Below are 18,603 nucleotides of genomic sequence, written 5' to 3'. Positions count from 1 at the left end.
GTAGTGGTGGTGTGGTGCTGATGGTGGTGATGGTGATGGTAGAAGAGGAGGAAGATCAAAGTGATAGAAAAGTCCAAAAGAGATAATAAATGCAAATTTTAATACACAAATGAAGTCATCAACATGTGCTTTTCTTCTTCCTCATCCTCATCCCTCTCCATGGTAGTACTACTTATGACTATATTATTAAAACAACAATAATTATGTGGTTATTGTCTGATTCATTCTGACTCCATTTGGGGTTTTCTTGGCAAAGATAATTGGATTGATTTGCCATTTTCTTTTCCATATCATTTTGCAGATGAGGAAACTGAGGAAAATAGTTAAATGACTTGCCCAGGGATCATACAGCTAAGTAAATGTGGGAGGCTAGATTTGAACTCTACTCCTCTAGGGCTGTTGCCCTAAACACTTGAGTTACAATATATTTATAATAATACATTATATTTCATTTGAGCCTCAGATTGCTTTACATACATTAATCATTTAAACCTCAAAGACATAAATTAAAATGTCTTATTGGATCCTCACAGAAACACTATGAGATAAATAATGTAGACATTCTTTTCCCCCTTTTACAGATGAAAAAGCTAAGTCTTGAGAATAAGTAGCTTGTCAATAGTTATAAAACTTGAGCCAGGTTTCAAGTTACTCCTAATTCCAAGTCTAGTCCATTCATTCATTCATTTGCTTTTTTAATTACTTACTTATTATTTTATTTATTTATTTATGCTATGTTTTACTGTTGCTCTTGAATGGGTTTGGGGAATATCCAATCCACAGACCACATAAGAGCCACAAAATCATTTGGTCTGGCTTTGTCAAACTAGGTACAATAACATCCCACAGCTTGAGTTTTTAAATTGGTAATGTTATAAATATTCAAATGGCCCTTGGTAAAGAAAAGGTTCCCTACCGCTGCTCTAGAATTAGTTAAATATAAATCAACCAGAAGATTTAGGTTTAAGTTCTGTATCACTTCAGAGAAAGAAGCCAAGTTTCAGGATGGTCATTAATCAAGAAGATATTCTGCAAGGATTTTGAATATGTTTATAGTCTCTAATTTGCTGCTTTCACTAGGATTCTCTGTTCTCTTGAAAATTAAAGAAACTTGACATTATTGTAGGAGGAATGAGAAAGTGGGGGATGTAGAGAAGTGAGTAAACTCATAGTTAATATAACATTAATGTAATCTTGGAGAAAGGAAGAAAACAAAGTAGCAACTGAAACTATAATATAAATATATCAGGGGAACTAACAGAACTCACTTTGGAACTTTTAAAATCACTTAGCTTTGCTTATTCAAAAGACTTCACATCCCTTATCAATCATCTTAGCAGCATAAACTGACATGGAGGGTAGTGTGTCACTAAACAGCATTACACCAAGTAATTTAAAAAGCATGTGAATAACTTGAAAGTCTCCTTAAATGATTGATAAATTTTATGCTAATGTGTTTATAAAATGAATATATTTAGAAAAAGTAGGGCAGGTAGGTGGATAGAGCATTGGACCTGGAATCAGGAAGACCTGAATTCAAATCCAACCTCAGATATTTACTGGATGACAGTACTTGGACAAGTTACTTAATCCTTTCTGCTTAAGTTTTTTATAAGCTCTAAAATCAGCTAGAGAAGGAAATGGAAAAACATTGCAGTATCTTTGTCCAGAAAACCTCAAATGTGGAGTCATAAAGAGTTAGACACCACTGAAAAATGATAACCACAAATAAAATCAATACTTTTTGCTTGTTGCCTTAATGATAAGTCATTTGTTGTTTTCATGCTTTTGCTGCTAAGGCCCTATTACAGCAAAAACAAAACAAAAACAATACTCAATTGAAACTATTTTGGCATTGGTTCTTTCTGGTTAAACCAAATTTATTTAAGGAAGCAAAACTTGCTCAAGCTGGGTGTTTGTATTACACTGGTTTTAAAATGTAGGGGCTTTGTGCTCTTGTTATGAGCTCTTTACCTCAGGAGATATCTAGCATTATAGAATAAAGTTTGAAGTTGATAACTAACTTCTATTTCTCTTGTTTATTTTCAGTAAAATATGAAAGAATCAAGTTTCTCGTCATTGCTTTGAAAAGTTCAGTGGAAGTCTATGCTTGGGCCCCAAAGCCATACCACAAATTTATGGCCTTTAAGGTAAAAACATCTTTTAACTGTGCTTGAAACACTTTTAAGTGTGCTTTGTCCTTTGGGGGTGGATTGTTTCATTATCTTATTTTGGTGCATTTGAATTTTATTTGTGACTGTTTTGTGACTTAAGTATAGAATTTTATTTTTTTCTTGATTCCTTAAAGGTAGTGTTCCTCAAGTTGATCCCCTACTCTTCTTCTCTGTGTTTTCGCCGCAAGAGTCTGATCTATTAAGTACAGATTGAGCTACACAAAAACAGATCTCAAATTTCTACATCCAAACTTGATTCTGCTCTTCTAAGCTCCAGATTCACAGCTCCAATTGCCTACAGGATATCTATAGATATCTGTATCTGGATGTCTCACTGATGCCTTAAATTCAACATCACAAAAGCAGGGCTTACTTGTTTGTCCTTCAAATCCATTCTTTGTGACCATGTTCTTTCTGTCAGTGGTATTCACTCCTCCTATGTTCATGACTTGAATATTTGAATTTTCCTCTGTCGTCATATCTTCACATCTCAGTTACATAATCCTTGAATTCAGCCCCCACCATATTTTTTTGTATTGCCCCATAAGCTGTTTCCAGTGTTGCTCCACTAGTTCAAGACTTCATTATTATTTTCCTGATTTGTGGCGTCAGTCAAACTGAGATCTGTTGAAAACCTTAGCTTAAAAAGGCCAGCATTTCCCGTTTCGTCCAGGGTCCTTTTCCAGTCATCTTGATCTATATCTTACCATTGGAGCTGGCTCTGGAGGAAAAAGTGAGGCAGATGATCTTGTACAGTTCTCCCATCATCTAAATCCAATTCACTTGCATGTCATGGCATCACCTTCCTGATGTCATGGTCATATCGAGAACAAAGAACAAATGGTAACAACAAGTGAACTCCTAATAGGTCTAGCTGGCTTCCCTCCTTTTTTCTCTCTAATCCCAGCTGTGACATCTTCTGGATGTAGGTCATAGAACTTCTGCTCAGAATCCCTTAAATAACTCCCTATTGCCTATCGAAGAAAGCTCAGACTTTTTTGTTTTAAGGTCCTATATAATGTAGTGGCTCCCTATTTTTCTAATTTTGTTTTTCACTGTACTCTATATTAGAAAGTATGCAAAAAGTGTAACAGGTAATGATACATTTTATAAGTAAGCCAATATGTGACTCATAGGGCTTCTTTTGTAAAGATTATTGGTGCCTGTTTCTATTTTAATTTAAATACTATAACTTTAGGGCAGCTCAGTGGTACAGTGGATGGAAGACCAGGCCTGAAGTCAGGGAGTCATATTCCTGAATTCAAATCTGGTCTCAGACACTTACTAGTTGTATGACTATAGGTAAAACATTTCATTCTATTGTTTCAAGCTTCTTCATTTGTAAAATGAACTGAAGAAGAAAATAGCAAACCATTCCAGTACAAGGAAATCCTAAGTGGTATTATAAAGAGTTGGATGTGATTGGAAAACAACTGAGCAACAATTACCATTATTCTATTCCACAATTATGATTATCCTTTTCACTATCTCTATAGGGAAAGTAGTAGCTATGCTTTTTTTTTTTTTTTTTTTTTTTTTTGATTAATAGGGTGACAGCAAGACCTTACTATCCAATTAATCCCCACTCTCCCTTTTCTCTCTCTGTCTCTATCTTTCAGTCATTTGGAGAATTGATACATAAGCCATTGTTGGTCGATCTTACTGTAGAGGAAGGGCAACGGTTAAAAGTGATTTATGGTTCCTGTGCTGGATTTCATGCTGTTGATGTGGACTCGGGATCAGTCTATGATATCTATCTACCTACGCACGTAAGAGCCCAGACTCTACAATTGGTTGGTTATTTTTGTTTTGTTATTTCCCTATCTTCTACTTTCCCCCAAATGTTTGAGCTTATAGTGAGAATTTTTTCTCCTTCCTTCCCCAAGATGTGCAGGTTGAATTTGTTCAAATAGCCTCCATGTTCTAATTTTGAGGAAGATTGTCATTACTATTCACAAGCTGAAAGACATTTCTTAGAAACTTGGAATCCTTCTGGGTACCTTGCACCTGGGGTAAACCAGGGCTGTTTCTGAAGTAGATCATGATACTGAAGGTTTCAGAAGTTTGGACATATATATATATATATATATACTCTTCTGGGATCTCCTTGATTGGAAAAGGATTCTCTTTTTGGCCTGCCATCTGTTATAGTGCCATAACCACAGGGATTCTAGATCTTGATTAAGAACACATATTTTGAGGCAACTTGGATTGTTACTGTGTAGTTTCAAGTTGGACTAGGACTTGTTGACCAATCATTGATCAATAAGCCCCTGAAGTATTTTTTGGTTCATATATACTCCAAAATATGATATTAATTTGTCCCCTAGGTAGCCTTATGGACATCAATCAAAATTTTAGAAAGTATATTTATTAACAGCAAAGTCATTTTTTTTTTTTTTTTTTACTTTTGTTTCTTCTGTAGATTCAGAGTAGCATACAACCTCATGCTATTATCATACTCCCCAACACAGATGGGATGGAGTTGCTAGTGTGCTATGAGGATGAAGGGGTTTATGTGAATACATATGGAAGGATTACAAAGGATGTGGTTCTACAATGGGGAGAGATGCCTACATCTGTTGGTAAGTATCACCTAGAGTCAAAGAACAGGCTTTTAAAATAAAAGACACATCTCTAATGGCAAAGTATTTTTTTGTTTGTAATACTTCAGAAATTTAGGGTTCAGAAATCTTTGGAAATGACAGATCAGTTTGTGGACATACATTAAATTTCCCTATGAAATTCAGAGAGTGCTTCCACAACAACCCCTCAAAAGTTGTTAATAAAAATAGCATTAATTTTTTCTAGATGAAGAAAAACAGCTCTCTTTCTTCTTCCTTCCTCCCCCCCTAACTATTTTAGGTAGTCTGTGCTATTTTATCACAGAAGTAACTTGATTATAGTTGAATGTAAAACATGTATGCTAGAACTAAGGAAGGAGGAGGGGGGGTGAGGTGAAGCAGATAGAGAACTAGCTTCAGAATCATGAACACTTGTATTATGTGAACTTTGTACATCTGACTACATACAGGCTGTATGACACTGGCCAGATCACTTTACAAAGGATACTCATTGTCCTTTGCTAGAGATGTTACATTTATAGAGATAGCCTCCAGACTCCAGAGTGGACCTGAACTGGATTACAGTGTAATTGAGAAATGTTTAGCAAAATAAATAAAAACACAACAAAATATAGATAATGTTAATTAGTTCTTTTCTAAGTCAATATGCCGCCCCCTGAAGTGTTTCTCTATGACCCCATTGTCCTAGGCAAATTTCCAACTTAGGAAATAAGTAGTGAATTAAAAAAAAAAAAAGAAAGAAAGAAATAGTGAATGACACTAATGAGTAGACTTCATGCTTCTCTTCTGCTTCATGCAAACGAGCTTCTGCATGCTTATCTGAGTTCTCCATGTTCATTGTTTCTTATAACACAATAACATTCCATTATGTTAAAAACATACTTTTTCTTCCCTATTTTAATAAAATGCTGAAGCCAAATAGATAATTGATCTTGGTGTATCAAAATAAAAATATGTGTGTACATCTGTGTCTCAGTCCCTATCTACCTTTCCTTACATATGTGTGGCTTACCTTTCAACTTTATTTCAAGCAAATCATTACTTCTTTTCACACAATCTACATTCTAGCCAAACTTAACTACTTGCTTGTTCCCCTCTCTGACATGCCTGGATTGTACTTATCTTCATCTCTTAAAATCCCAAGCTTCTTTGAAGGACTGGATTTTGTGTTATCTCACATTAGAAATTTTTCTTGATCCTCTTGTTAATGTGTGGGACAAAGACCAACAACTCAAATAAATCAAGGAGATTTTTCAAGATAAAATCAGAAAGGAATTTTATTATGATCTCGTGAGAAAGGGCATCTCTCTCCTAACAAGCAGTCAGGCAAAGAGAGATGAGACACAGTAAACAGACAAGGATTGTATATGGGTCTGGGGTGACACTCCTTATAGGCTAGCCCTTATCCCTGATTAGTCAGGACAAATGACCTCTTATTCTAAGTCATAATGAGGAAAAACTTGTAACCCAGCCACATCTTTAGGATTACTAAATTACCTTATATGGGAGTTTTATTGCCAAGGCAGTCTTAACTTAGTCTCCCAAAAAAAGAGCTATATGACCCATTCTTTATAAAGAACATGATCTCTGGAGAAAGAAATTTGGCTACGGATACAGTCGACCTTCACTCAATTTTTAGAACATTGTCTCTACCTTGTGAGATAGCTTTCATAGTTTACTTCTTTCATAATATTTCATAATAATACTTATTATGTATACAATTATTTGTTAATGCCCAGTAAAATGGGAACTCCTTAAGGGTCAACATTGCTTTCCATCTTGTCTTTGTACCTAGCCTACTATAGCATTTTGCATGTAGTGGGTGTTAATAAATACCTAGTAGTTTAGATTGACTTAAACAGCTATTTCCCAGAATGAAACAGAAAATGATGGCTTCAAAGCCTAGCCCCCCTTTCTTTCTTGTAAGCTTTTTTATTATTCTTGATGTCTTTTGTTTTTACAAAAACTTCAATTTTGAAAAATTCCCTCCCCTTACACAATCTTCTCTTGCAACAAAGCTTAAAAAAAAGAATAAATCAGTACATTTATTGTACTTGCATTTCTAAAAATTTCTTCCTCCACCCTCAGTTAAGTCTTCTCTCATATCAAAAATTAAAAGAGGAAAAAAAGTAATCAAAAAACAAATAGGCAAAGGTTTATTAAGCATCTGTTATGCCAGACACTGTTCAAAGCATAGAGGAACACAAAAAGAGGCAAAAGATATATCCTGACTACAAGGAGCTTCCTTAATAAGGAAGACAATATACAAACAAATACATACGAAACAGGTCATATACAAGATAAATAGGAAATAATTAACATGTGGAAGGCACTGGAATTAAGAGAGATTGGAGGTTACCTGGAATTATAGTCAGAGGGGTTAGTAGTTGGAGCTGAATAGAGAGATCATTACCTGGAACCTAGAGGTAGAATTTTTCATTTCTGAATAGCCTGGAGTCCAATGTGGCAGCCAGTGTCAGTGTGTTAGTGTGTCAATGTGTAGTTCGATAAGATCAGCCAACAAGTCATTAAACATGTGTAACAATATATAGTTTTTCTCACTCTCTAGTCCCTGGCCTATTTACAAAGAAGGGAGAAAGGATTTTTCTTATCTTTATGGGGCCAAGTTTGGTTATTATAACTGATCTATAACACTGATTTTCTTTTTTCTTTCTTTATATGTTTTGTTTTAATAGCATTCTTTACCTAGTTTTAACCGCCTCACTTTGTATGTCTTCCAATGCTTACCTAAATTTATTGTATTCATTTTTTTTCTTGGGACCCCTTAATATTCTGTTGCATATATGTGCTGTAATTTGCTTGGCTGTTCCCTATTCAATGTACAACTACTTTGTTTCTTGTTCTCCACTGCCAGAAAAAAAATGCTACTATGAATATCTTGACATATGTGGGGCCTTAAAAGTTTTATTTCCTTAAGTTTATATATGTATGTGAAAGAAATTGTATTTGGGGTTAGATTTTCTGAGATAAGATTTCAGTTAAGTCTGTTCCTTTTTATAGCTGTTTTATTATTGTATATTTTTATATATAATTATATATAACAAAGTTTTATTATCATTATTAAACATAATGTTTATTATTAACATTTCTTTTCTCTTGCTTTCCTGAAAGCATATATTCGGTCCAATCAAATCATGGGTTGGGGTGAAAAGGCTATTGAGATACGATCTGTAGAGACTGGTCACTTGGATGGCGTGTTTATGCATAAGAGGGCACAGAGGCTCAAATTCTTATGTGAACGCAATGACAAGGTAACTTTTTTCCCCCTTCTATACTCTCTTTCTTTGCCACTGCTTTGTGACAGTCTGTTTGCTTCACCTAGAATTGAGTGAAACCCTTTTTCAATAGCAAAGAGGTAGTTAGTTAGTGATATTATTTACCAAAAAAATACTGTGGTTTACATTATGGAGTTCCCCTTATAACAGATTCAGTGCTCTCTCCCTTGTTTCCTCCCATTTAGATCTAAAACAAATACCATCAGGGTAGATGACATTGTCCAGAGACAGATTCTAGTTTGAAGGAACAGCTCAAAGGATTCATCCTGATGGAAATTATTTTTCAGCCAAATTGTGGTATAGTAGATTCATTGACACTGAAATGAGGGGGGACCTGGGTTCAAATCCTGCCATTAATGCACATATTTCCTCTGGAAAAAATCTGTGGAATTCAGATTCTTCATCTTTTAAGAGAGATGGACAAGATTGGCCTTCAGCTTCTCTTTTAGCTGTAAATCTATGATTCTGTAACTCCTTTTGGAAAACCAAGCAAAACATATCCCCAAATCATATTCCAATAGGACCTCTCATGTTTTAAGCAATTCTTTGTCAGTTCTGACATTGATGTAAAACGTGTTTCCATATTTACATTTGTTACATTATAGTAACCTACTTTCTGCCCCTTTTTTGATGGCATTATTATCCATTATTTAGTCATTTTTTTCAATCATGTCCAGCTTGTAATGACCTCATTTGGGGGGTATTTCTCGGCAGAGATACTGGAGTGGTTTGTTATTTCCTTCTCCAGCTTATTTTACAGATGAAGAAATTGAGGCTAGCCTGAATTTAAACTCCAAATAAAATTAGTATTTCCATAGACATTATAGAACAGGGGAGGATTATACGAGAAAGTTAAATTTCTGTTACATAGACCTTGCTTTCTTCTTAAGACTAATAAATTCAACATATTTTTTCCTAGGTATTTTTTGCCTCTGTTCGGTCTGGTGGAAGCAGTCAGGTTTATTTCATGACTTTAGGCAGGACTTCTCTTCTGAGCTGGTAGAAGTGGTGTGACAAGGGAATTACTGGCACCCAGAGTCTTCAAGATCTTCAGAACTTGGAATTACTTACAACTGGAGTACAGACCTGCATTGATGCAACATGATACAGCAAATGTGGGCAGGCATCACTGGTGTTAGTGTTTCTTTCTCTCTCTCTCTCTCTCTCTCTCTCTCTCTCTCTCTCTCTCTTCTCTCTTCTCTCTCTTCTCTTTTGTGTCTCTCTCTCTCTCTCTCTCTCTCTCTCTCTCTCTCTCTCTCTCTCTCTCGCTGTCATCTCCTTCTCTCTTGCTCTTTATTTCTTTTTCTTCCTCTTTCTTTTTCAAAAACCAATCAAGGCTGCCATGCAGCTGGTGCTGTTCACTTACAACCATCAGGTGCTATAAGTGTGGGGAATTTGGTATCACACTAGAAAGCAAGATGTGTCTCCTTCAGCTCCAGAATTTCTTGTTTTTGAATGACTCTGTTTTCTAAGTGTCTAAAGATGGAAACTTTGAATATGCTATTAGTGTGGTTGGAGGGTGGTTAGAGGAGGTAAAACATGGTGAAGTGAGTCAGTCTTGCTGAAGCAGAGAGCAGATTTAATATAGTAATATTAACAATGTATTTAATTGACATTTTTTTTTCTTTTGTAATGTGACAATATGTGGACACAGAGGAAGGTGCAGGTTTAAGAAGTTAATATTTATAAAATGTGAAAGACACAGTGGCTAGGATAACTTTTTTCTGTGTGGGGTGGTGTTTTTTTGGGGGGGGGTATAGGGAAGGGGGGGGGTCCTGTTTTTGTTTTTTTAGGATTTTTTTTTTTTTTTTTTTTTTTTTGGCCTGGGCAAGAGCTTAGTCATTTTTTCTGTGTACCAGGTTTTGCCTAAAATGTGCAGATGACTTAAAAAAAATTTTTTTTTAAATTTGTTCATTTTCTATAATGATTCTGTGTTTGGCCATAACTTGGTTGTGTCACAGTATTAGCACTGCCTCAGTTAAAGGTTTAATTTTTATTTAAACCTAAGAAGTGCGACAACAGTTTTACCATAGTCTGCACTTGCAGAAGAAAAAAAATTCCAAACAACATATGTTTATTTTTTGCCTACCTCATTGTTTTTAATGCATTAAAATAAGAGGTGGATTAGATAATACATTTTTTAGAAGAAACTTAATGTCTAATTTAATCTTAATACCAAAACTACCAGATTGAAAAATCCAACTGCTATTCTGTAGCCAGTCTCAACAGGTGAAGAGAATTTTTCCATGGATATGAGGTAGAAGAGTAGAATATCCTGATAGCTTCATGACACTGACTAATGGACTTTGCTGACCTAATTTTTGGAAAGCAAAGGATTACATTTATCTGGTTCATCCTTAGTGGAAAAATTTGGATGAGTTTAGCCTACAACCAGAGAGATTTCAGTTTTCTAAATTCGAGGTTTGGTAGCAGACAGGTAACATAGACTAGTTCTATAAACTGTTAAATGTTGTAGGAAACTTTTTTTGTGGGTGGGGGGGAGTGATGTTTTTCTTTTATAAGAATGCAATGCACTAAAACTATTTTAAGAATGTAGTTAATACTGCTTATTCATAAAACAGCATATACCTGTGTTTTAGATTAAGATTTAAGCTCTGGCTTTTGTCTTTCACTTCTCTCTCTCTCTCTTTCTCTCTCTCTCTCTCTCTCTCTCTCTCTCTCTCTCTCTTTCTCTTTTAAGACAGTCAGTTTTACTTTTATGGCTATGTTCTTGACATTTGCAATAAATGTCTAAAGAGTAGTAATTTGTTTAATGGCTATATGTTCATTACTTGAGAGAAACCTTTGAGTGTATACTATAATCTGTTGGTGATTTAACAATGCACAGTGTCATGATTCAGCCATCTGAATTGGACCTTGTTTATCTTTGGTGGGGGTGCTCTGTTGGCAGCTGCCTTAAGCTAAGCTGTTCATTCATTGAACAGGCTCTCAGTATTCCGTAGGCATCATCTTCTGCCATGTTTAACTTTCTTCGATGGCATGACAGCTGGGAATTTTTCTTAACTTGTTTACCAATGCCAATCGCAGAATAGTTTTAACAGTCAGTCACACCTACAAACCAAGAGTTGACTAATCTACTATTCCTTCTCATTCTTGGCAGCAGTATTAACTGCTGTAGTTAATTCCCTGTTTTGTGTTCAGCATTTTTGCCAAAGGATTTTCCCTTTGAACTACAGGAATGATGGAAGGAAGAAAAAAAGCAGACCAGTGAGAATTTTTTTTTTTTTAAATTAAGAAAGCCTTACATTTTGGGGGTAAAACATTATTTTCACTGTTCTGTTTTTAGTTGGGTTTTGGATAGTACTGAAGGCCAAGCCTGATGGGAGCAGTTTCTTGCCTATTAATTTGTGGTTAATATAGAGATACTTTCCTCCAATTAAGGGAGAGGTTAAGAATGGAACAGGACTATTCTTGAATAATAGATTTCATTGCAACAACAAGAAAAATGACCTTACTAGATAACATTTTCCAAGCTAATGTTGATGACTCAAGACTGCCTTGACAACTCTGTAATGATTTGCCCCACCATACATAGCACAAGCATATGGAAAAAAAACAAAAAAAAACAGTAAAGGGCACTGGTTAGTTATGGCAGAAACCTCATCCCATGGCCTTGGCTAACAAGTGCCCAGAATGGTGCCTTGCACTTACAGAATTTTAAAAAATTGAACTGAATAAAGTTTTCTTTAGAAGAAAAAAAAATTAGTATAAACAAATAATTCCAGTAAGAAAAAAAATGATGTAGCAAACCAACTTGGCGTCATTTCCTTACTTTATCCACAGACTTGAAATATCATGTGTTGTGGTCTGTACTTTGGGGCTAATATTTGATTGTAGTTAATATGAATAAATACTGTTTTGTGTGAAATTTATTGGGTGTTTTCAATTTATATGGGAATTTACTTGTAATGGCTGTTGCTCAGAATAAGACAAAAATAATAAAATGTGAACACCTCTTTAAAAATTCACTGTATAGGTTTTGACTTGTAGGAAGAATTGCATCCGTAGTACCTTGCACAGAATGGGGCACATTATAAATACCTATTCATTGCTTCAGTCAAGTTAAATGGAATCTTTCCCTTGGTTTAGCTTACTAAAGCTCATCTGTCTTCACGTATTCACTTGGGTAAAGTTCTTGTGTGTAATTTGGTTCTTCATGAATGGCTTAAAGGTAGTTAGTCATCATCCTGTTGGAAACCAGTTCTGTTCCAGTAGGTTTTTGTCAATGGACTCCTTTGAAAGTCTGGTAAATTCTATGGTTGTCTTCTCAGAATTAGGATTACAAAAGAAACCAATTATTTTGAAATACAATCATAAAAATGTTAAAAAGAAAAAAGTTCACAGACCCCAAGTTAAGAATACTCCTAATGATCCATTGCATTTCTCCTCTAAAAGACTGTTATTAGAATTCCAAATTCTTTTGGGAAATGATTCTTTATCCATTCAGCAGTCAGTAGTGACTTCCTCCCCAGAAGTGCTAAGGTGGCATAACTACAAATATCAGTGGTATTAATAAAAAGTCATTACATATGAAACCATGAACTCTGACAATGATGCTTTTGAAAGCAAAAAAAAAAAAAAAAAAAAACACCATGGGGAAAAAATTGCTACTAGGTTTAGTCAAAGCTTTAATAAATAATTATTTTGTGTATCTTGAAGTCAGAAAGAAACCTAATTATAAATCTGCAGTGTTTTTATTTTTACTTCATGCACATGTGCTATGTTGGAAAAAACGTTTACAAAAATGGCTTATTACACTAATGTGCAACACATTTATGATTTATTTGAAAATGATTTTTCTGGTAGGTTATTAGTTTTCATGGCAGTGATATACATTTTTTTAAATGACTTCTGCGGAGTATAAAACAGTAAATGTCATTTAAATGGCAAACTGTTTTTAAAAATTACTAATTACTAAAGCTGCATAACAGATTGATAACGTTGAAACCCTTTATTTTTTTCCTTTTTTAAATTTTCTTTTCTTTTCTTTTGCAGTATTGTCTTCTGTGTATTATAAAAATCAATGTTATTTTTCCCTTTTCCCAATTTTTCCTTAAATAAAGTCAAAATGACACCTATTTTATGTGGAATACGTTTGAATTTTTTTTTTTTTTTTCTGCTCCCTAGATGGAGCAAAGGATGGAGGGTGGAAGATTTTCTTATTTCAAGGATCCAAATTTTTCCCCTTAAGAATTAAGATTCTCTTTAGTGCCTATTTTGCCAGATTCCTGGAAATTGTCATAGAAGTAGCATGATGTAATTATAACTTACCTTCCTTTAGTAACAGGTTGGAAGATTAGACATATCTTGCTTTTATAAATCTGTTTCTTGCATGAATTGACCCAAAGATCACAAGCAGAATCTTTTTTTCTTAAAGAGTTGTCAGGGTTCTTGTTGACCTGTTTAAAAATGCAGCCCATTTTTTCATTCATGAAACAAAAGTTGGTGGTGTATTTTTTTTTTTTTAACAAGGTAATTTTTTTTCCAAGGCTCATTTTGGTAAAGCTTCTTTGATATTTGTGCCTGTCAAGTTCTATCTAAATATTGCACTGGTATAATGTGAAATGCTCTTTTTTCTCCATCCTTTTTACATATTCCTATTGCATTTCTCCTCTAAAAGATTGCATTATTGGAATTTCAAATTCTTTTGGAAAAGGATTCCATTCAGCAGTCTGTAGTGACTCCATCCAGAGAAGAGACCAGTAAGTGCTTTAGAACATGTATAAGACAAAGTTTGGTTAAGGGACATTCAGAGTAGTTAGTTCTGTTCTTTAGAGATTGATTCCCAAGCCTGATTTTGGGTCCTTCCATTCCCTCTGCCCCCCCCCCCCAAAAAAAAAAAAAAAAAACAACAACAACAACAATCGACAATTATTAGATACATATTGTGTGCCAGATATTGTGCTAGGTGTTACACATACAATTGTAGAATGAAACCTATGTTCATTAAGAGCTTATGTTTTATGAAGGGAAAAACGTATATTTTAAGAATAAATATAAGGTAGTTAGAGCATAAACAGCTGGGGAAGGAGAGGAGATATGGAAGGACTCCATGTAGAAGGTGCTTAAGCTCCATCTTAAAGGAAAGAGGCTTAGAGTTCTGATATTGAAGGAATACATTCCAGTAGTAGTGGTGATCAAAGCAATGACACAGCAAAGGAAAATGGAAGGTCATTTGTGAAGAGCAGAGAGAAGGTTACTTTATCTGGATTACAGAGTACAGGAGGGAAAGTAATGGCTCTAGGTTGAGGTCAGGTTGTGAAAGGCTTTTAAGGCCACACAGAGGAGTTTATATCTTTTATTTTGGACCTGGAGCCAATATGTAACCACTAGACTATTGAATGACACAGATCTGTTCATGATAAAAGCACTGGCAACTTGTGTACAATAGATTGTAGTGGGGAGAGAGGAATTAAAGATGGTAAATTTTTTGGTGATTTGTAACTGGAGGCCTATAGTCCAAGGAAAACTATTTAGGGTTCTTGCTGTCTCGAGATTGCCGTTGGGTTCTGAACAAAGACGATAGATATGTGAATACAGTGGAGTGAAATTTGACAACTAATTGGATATGTGGGATGGGAAGAGTAAAATGTGAATAATGTCAAGGTTATGAATCTGGGTGATTGGGAAAATGGTGATGCTTTTACTAGAAAAAAGGAATTTTGGAAGAAGAAAGTGTATAAGTTCCATTAAGCACTCTTTAGAATGGTTTCTTGAAGTCAGTTAAAACTTTGAAGCTCATCAGCATTCCTTTATTGCCATCTATGTACCAGGCACTGTTCTAGACATTAGAGTACAAATAAAATGAAAGAAATAATCTCTGGTTGTTAATGAGGAGCTTAATTTTTTTAAGATCACAATAAAGTCAAATGAATTTTTTTTTTAATTATAGCTTTTTACTTTTAGAATAGATGCAAAGATAGTTTTCAACATTCACCCTTGCAAAACCTTTGTGTTCCACGTTTTTCTCCCTCCCTTTCCCCACAATAGATAGCAAGTAATCCAATATATATTAAACATGTGCAATTCTTGTATACATATTTCCACATTTATCATGGTGCACAAGAAAAACCAGATCAAAAAGAAGAAAGTGAGAAAAACAAGCAAACAACAACAATAAAAAAGGTGAAAATACTATGTTGTGATCCACATTCAGGCCTGAGTGCCTAGATGCAGTTTTCTCTATCACAAGTTTATTGGAATTGGTCTGAATCACCTTGTTGTTGAAACGAGGCTTTTTTCAACAAAAAAGCCTCGTCAATCAGAGTTGATCATCACATAATCATCTTGTTGCTGTGTACAATGTTTTCTTGGTTCTACTCACTTCAATTCATGTAAGTCCAGGCCTTTCTGGAATCATCCTTCTGATTGTTTCCTATAGAACAATTACATTCCATAACATTCATATACCATAACTTATTCAGCCATTCCCCAATTGATGGATATCTGCTCAGTTTCCAGTTCATTGACACTACAAAAAGGGCTGCTACAAACATTTTTGCATATGTAGATCTTTTTCCTTTTTTTTTTTTTCTGAGACAATTGGGATTAAGGTACTTGGCCAGGGTCACACAGCTAGGAAGTGTTAGTGTCTGAGACTAGATTTAAACTGAAATCCCCGACTTCAGGGTTGGTGCTCTGTCTACTGCACAACCTAGTTGTCCCTCTTCCCTTTTTTATGATTTCTTAAGAGATACTGATCCAGGAGAGACACTACTGGATCAAAAACTTTGACAGACCCTTTGGACATAGTTCCAAATTGCTCTCCAGAATAGTTGGATCAGTTCACAACCCCACCAAGTGTCTCAGTTTTCCTACGTCCCCTCCAACATTTATCATTACCTTTCCTGTCATCTTAGCCAAGCTGAGAGAGGTGTAGTGGTATGTCAGTGTTAATTTGCATTTCTCTGGTCAACAGTAAGTTAGAGTATTTTTTATATGACTAGAAATGGCTTTAATTTCTTCATTTGAAAAGCCTAGGGAAGAGATGCCCACAAGCAAAGTTTTGATATTTCAAAGGTGCAGAAATCCCAAGCAATCTAAAGATAAACAAAAGGCCATTGAATGGCCAATTAATGGTTGATTTATAACCCCAGAGAGAGGAGTTTCAAGTTAAAAGTAAGACTGGAAGACAGACTACAAGTAATCATGAAAAGAGTGGAAGAAATGATGGACACAAACATAACAAAAGATCTAAGTCCTGATATTCAGGATAGGATATACCTCTTTGTGATATGCAGGCATGAGTGTGTCCCTAGCAGAACTACAAATCAAAGATAAAAGAATAATGGAGCTTATTTTGTCTACCAAAAAAGCAATACCACTTCCTTATTTTAGGGAAATAAAAGGATGTGATAAGTGGATACCACTATTTCCTAATATCTTTTAAATTGGGATATAGCAATGTACTTTGTTACTGGCTGAACCAAAGAGATCTCCCCAGGATGCCAGGGGACTGGTGATTCAATTCCTAAACCATAATTTTCATTTATGTCAGAACTCTGGAATATAAAAGTGACAACCTACCTATCAGCTCTGTACTGATAAATAAACTAAATAAAATAAATAGAGTAGAAATATTAAAAAAAAAATTTCTTCATTTGAAAATCAGACAAATGAATTTAGAAGAAATGAAATCACTTTTGAATCAGATATTTTGAGTCAGATTTCTAAATGTGTCTGATAGTGATAATAGCTTTATCAGTTGGTTTGTTTAACTTTTTTTTTTTTTTTTTTTTTTTTTTTTTGCACTGTAGAAGAAGAGAATGATAAGGCAGAGTAGAGTGTATTAGAAAATTATTGGACTGCCATCTCTGCTAACTTTTTTTTTTGTTTTCCCATTCTCCTCTCTCCGCCCTCCCCCCCCCCCCCCCCCATTTTTCTTGTGGCAAGACATTCCTGTTATACCTGCCTGATCTCCAGTCTCGAGTGAGAAGAGAAGCAACCTTCTAAGCAGTAGACTTGTAACTCATATTCTCACTTCATGGTACATATCCAAGAATTTTCTTAAACTGGGACTTCTGTCCAAGATGGTTGACTCTGAAGAATAGGCAAAACCACCCAGTTTGCACATAACCTACTCCAGTGAAAAACCTTATAAGTTCATACCAAACCAGATAATGACCAAGAAATCTAATAGGAAACTACAATGACTTAATTCTACAAAGGGTCAGGCAGAAAATCACTGGAAATAGAAAAGGGGGTTGTATCCTCTCTTGCTGACAGAACAAATACTCAGTGTGATGAGAAATTGGACATGGACATGGGTAGCTAATAAATAGAAATAGGAAGTGGAATGGTTAAAAGGAAGGACAATATTAGGGCAAAATCACAAACTTAACAAGTTTTCTGATAGGAGGGGAGACTAAAGGGAAATAAAAAATACTAAAATCAAAGAAAGTGCCTTATATCCCCTCTTAGGCAATTGGGAAATGACTAAAAAACTGTGATATCTAAATGTAATTGGAATGTTATTGTACTATTAGAAATTATGAAAAGATGATTTCAGAGAATCTTAGGTAGTATAAGGTGATGAATGAAATGAACAGAATCAGGAAAAGAATTTATAGAAGAATAACATTATAAACAAAAAACAACTTTGAAAGACTTTAGAATTCTGATCAAAGTAATAATCAACCATATTTCTAGGGGACATACAGAGCATGTATAGGGACATAAAGCATTACCATGTTTTTGACAGATTCACAAGGATAGAAACACAATTTTTCATTTAGCCATGTGCATTTATTTTCCTTGGTTATAATTGTTTTGAGGACTTCTGATTATTTTCTCTTTTTTCTAGATTTTTAATTGGGGGGGGGGGAATGTTGTTAATATGTATATCTCTTTTAATGTACAAAAAAACACCAGGTAGTTTAGAAGAAAGTACGGATAAGAAGGACAGCTTTGAAAGTGATGGGTAGAATTGATCATGTCCTTTTAAAGAAAATTGTGGTATGAAATGGAGATTCATGGTTTCATATAGAGTCCTTTTTTTGTGTATATCAGAAAGCTCTGTTTTCGTGTTTCATGTCAGAATAAAATTTAAAAAAAATAATTTTGATGGACTTAATGCATTTTATTTTCTTTACCAACTTATTCTAGAATACAGCAAGAATTTAATTAGTACTCTACTCAAATGGAGGAAACATTTGTTCCCCTCTTCCTATAGTAAGAGCAACTACAGAGAACTAAGAGAGCTATACTAATAGTCTAGCCTGTTGTTATTGTTCTTTTTTCAAATAATAACACAGGTTATATTCAACATATTCTGTGTCAAAGAGCTACAGAAAAAAGGCATATTGAGTGGGAATTCAGAAAAAAGGCATATTGAGTGGGAATTCAGGGAGTAGAAATGCTAACTGAAATAGAATTTAGATCAAAATGAAAATTTTGGAATGGTAACCCTAAGTGTCAATGGAGGAATAGAAATGAGAAATGAGTAGTCAGGAAACCAGGAACCACCCAGGAAGAAAAAGGAGGAGGGGAAAGAACAGAAGGAGAAGCATTTACATATTCTTAAATGTG

The 18,603-nt window shown here is 34.8% G+C and overlaps 1 protein-coding gene across 10 annotated transcripts in view; it reads left to right on the top strand.

The window, feature by feature from the left end:
- MAP4K4 (mitogen-activated protein kinase kinase kinase kinase 4) overlaps window positions 1-9,268 on the top strand; it is a 218,117-nt gene extending 208,849 nt beyond the window's left edge. For 7 of the 10 annotated variants that reach the window (XM_023500436.2, XM_031958814.1, XM_023500435.2 and 4 more), the window contains 5 exons: window positions 2,050-2,150; window positions 3,794-3,943; window positions 4,600-4,759; window positions 7,892-8,031; window positions 8,975-9,268. In XM_023500436.2, coding sequence (XP_023356204.1) covers window positions 2,050-2,150; window positions 3,794-3,943; window positions 4,600-4,759; window positions 7,892-8,031; window positions 8,975-9,058 — 635 coding nt within the window. In that variant the 3' untranslated portion in view covers window positions 9,059-9,268. The remainder of the gene's footprint in view (window positions 1-2,049; window positions 2,151-3,793; window positions 3,944-4,599; window positions 4,760-7,891; window positions 8,032-8,974) is intronic. The other 3 variants (XM_023500439.2, XM_012546174.3, XM_023500438.2) reach the window with 1 other exon arrangement.
- The last annotated feature ends 9,335 nt before the right edge of the window (window positions 9,269-18,603 follow it).

This window comes from Sarcophilus harrisii, chromosome 3, assembly GCF_902635505.1.
Source record: "Sarcophilus harrisii chromosome 3, mSarHar1.11, whole genome shotgun sequence".
NCBI classification, from domain to species: Eukaryota; Metazoa; Chordata; class Mammalia; order Dasyuromorphia; family Dasyuridae; genus Sarcophilus; species Sarcophilus harrisii.
This window is presented reverse-complemented; position numbering and strand designations above follow the sequence as displayed.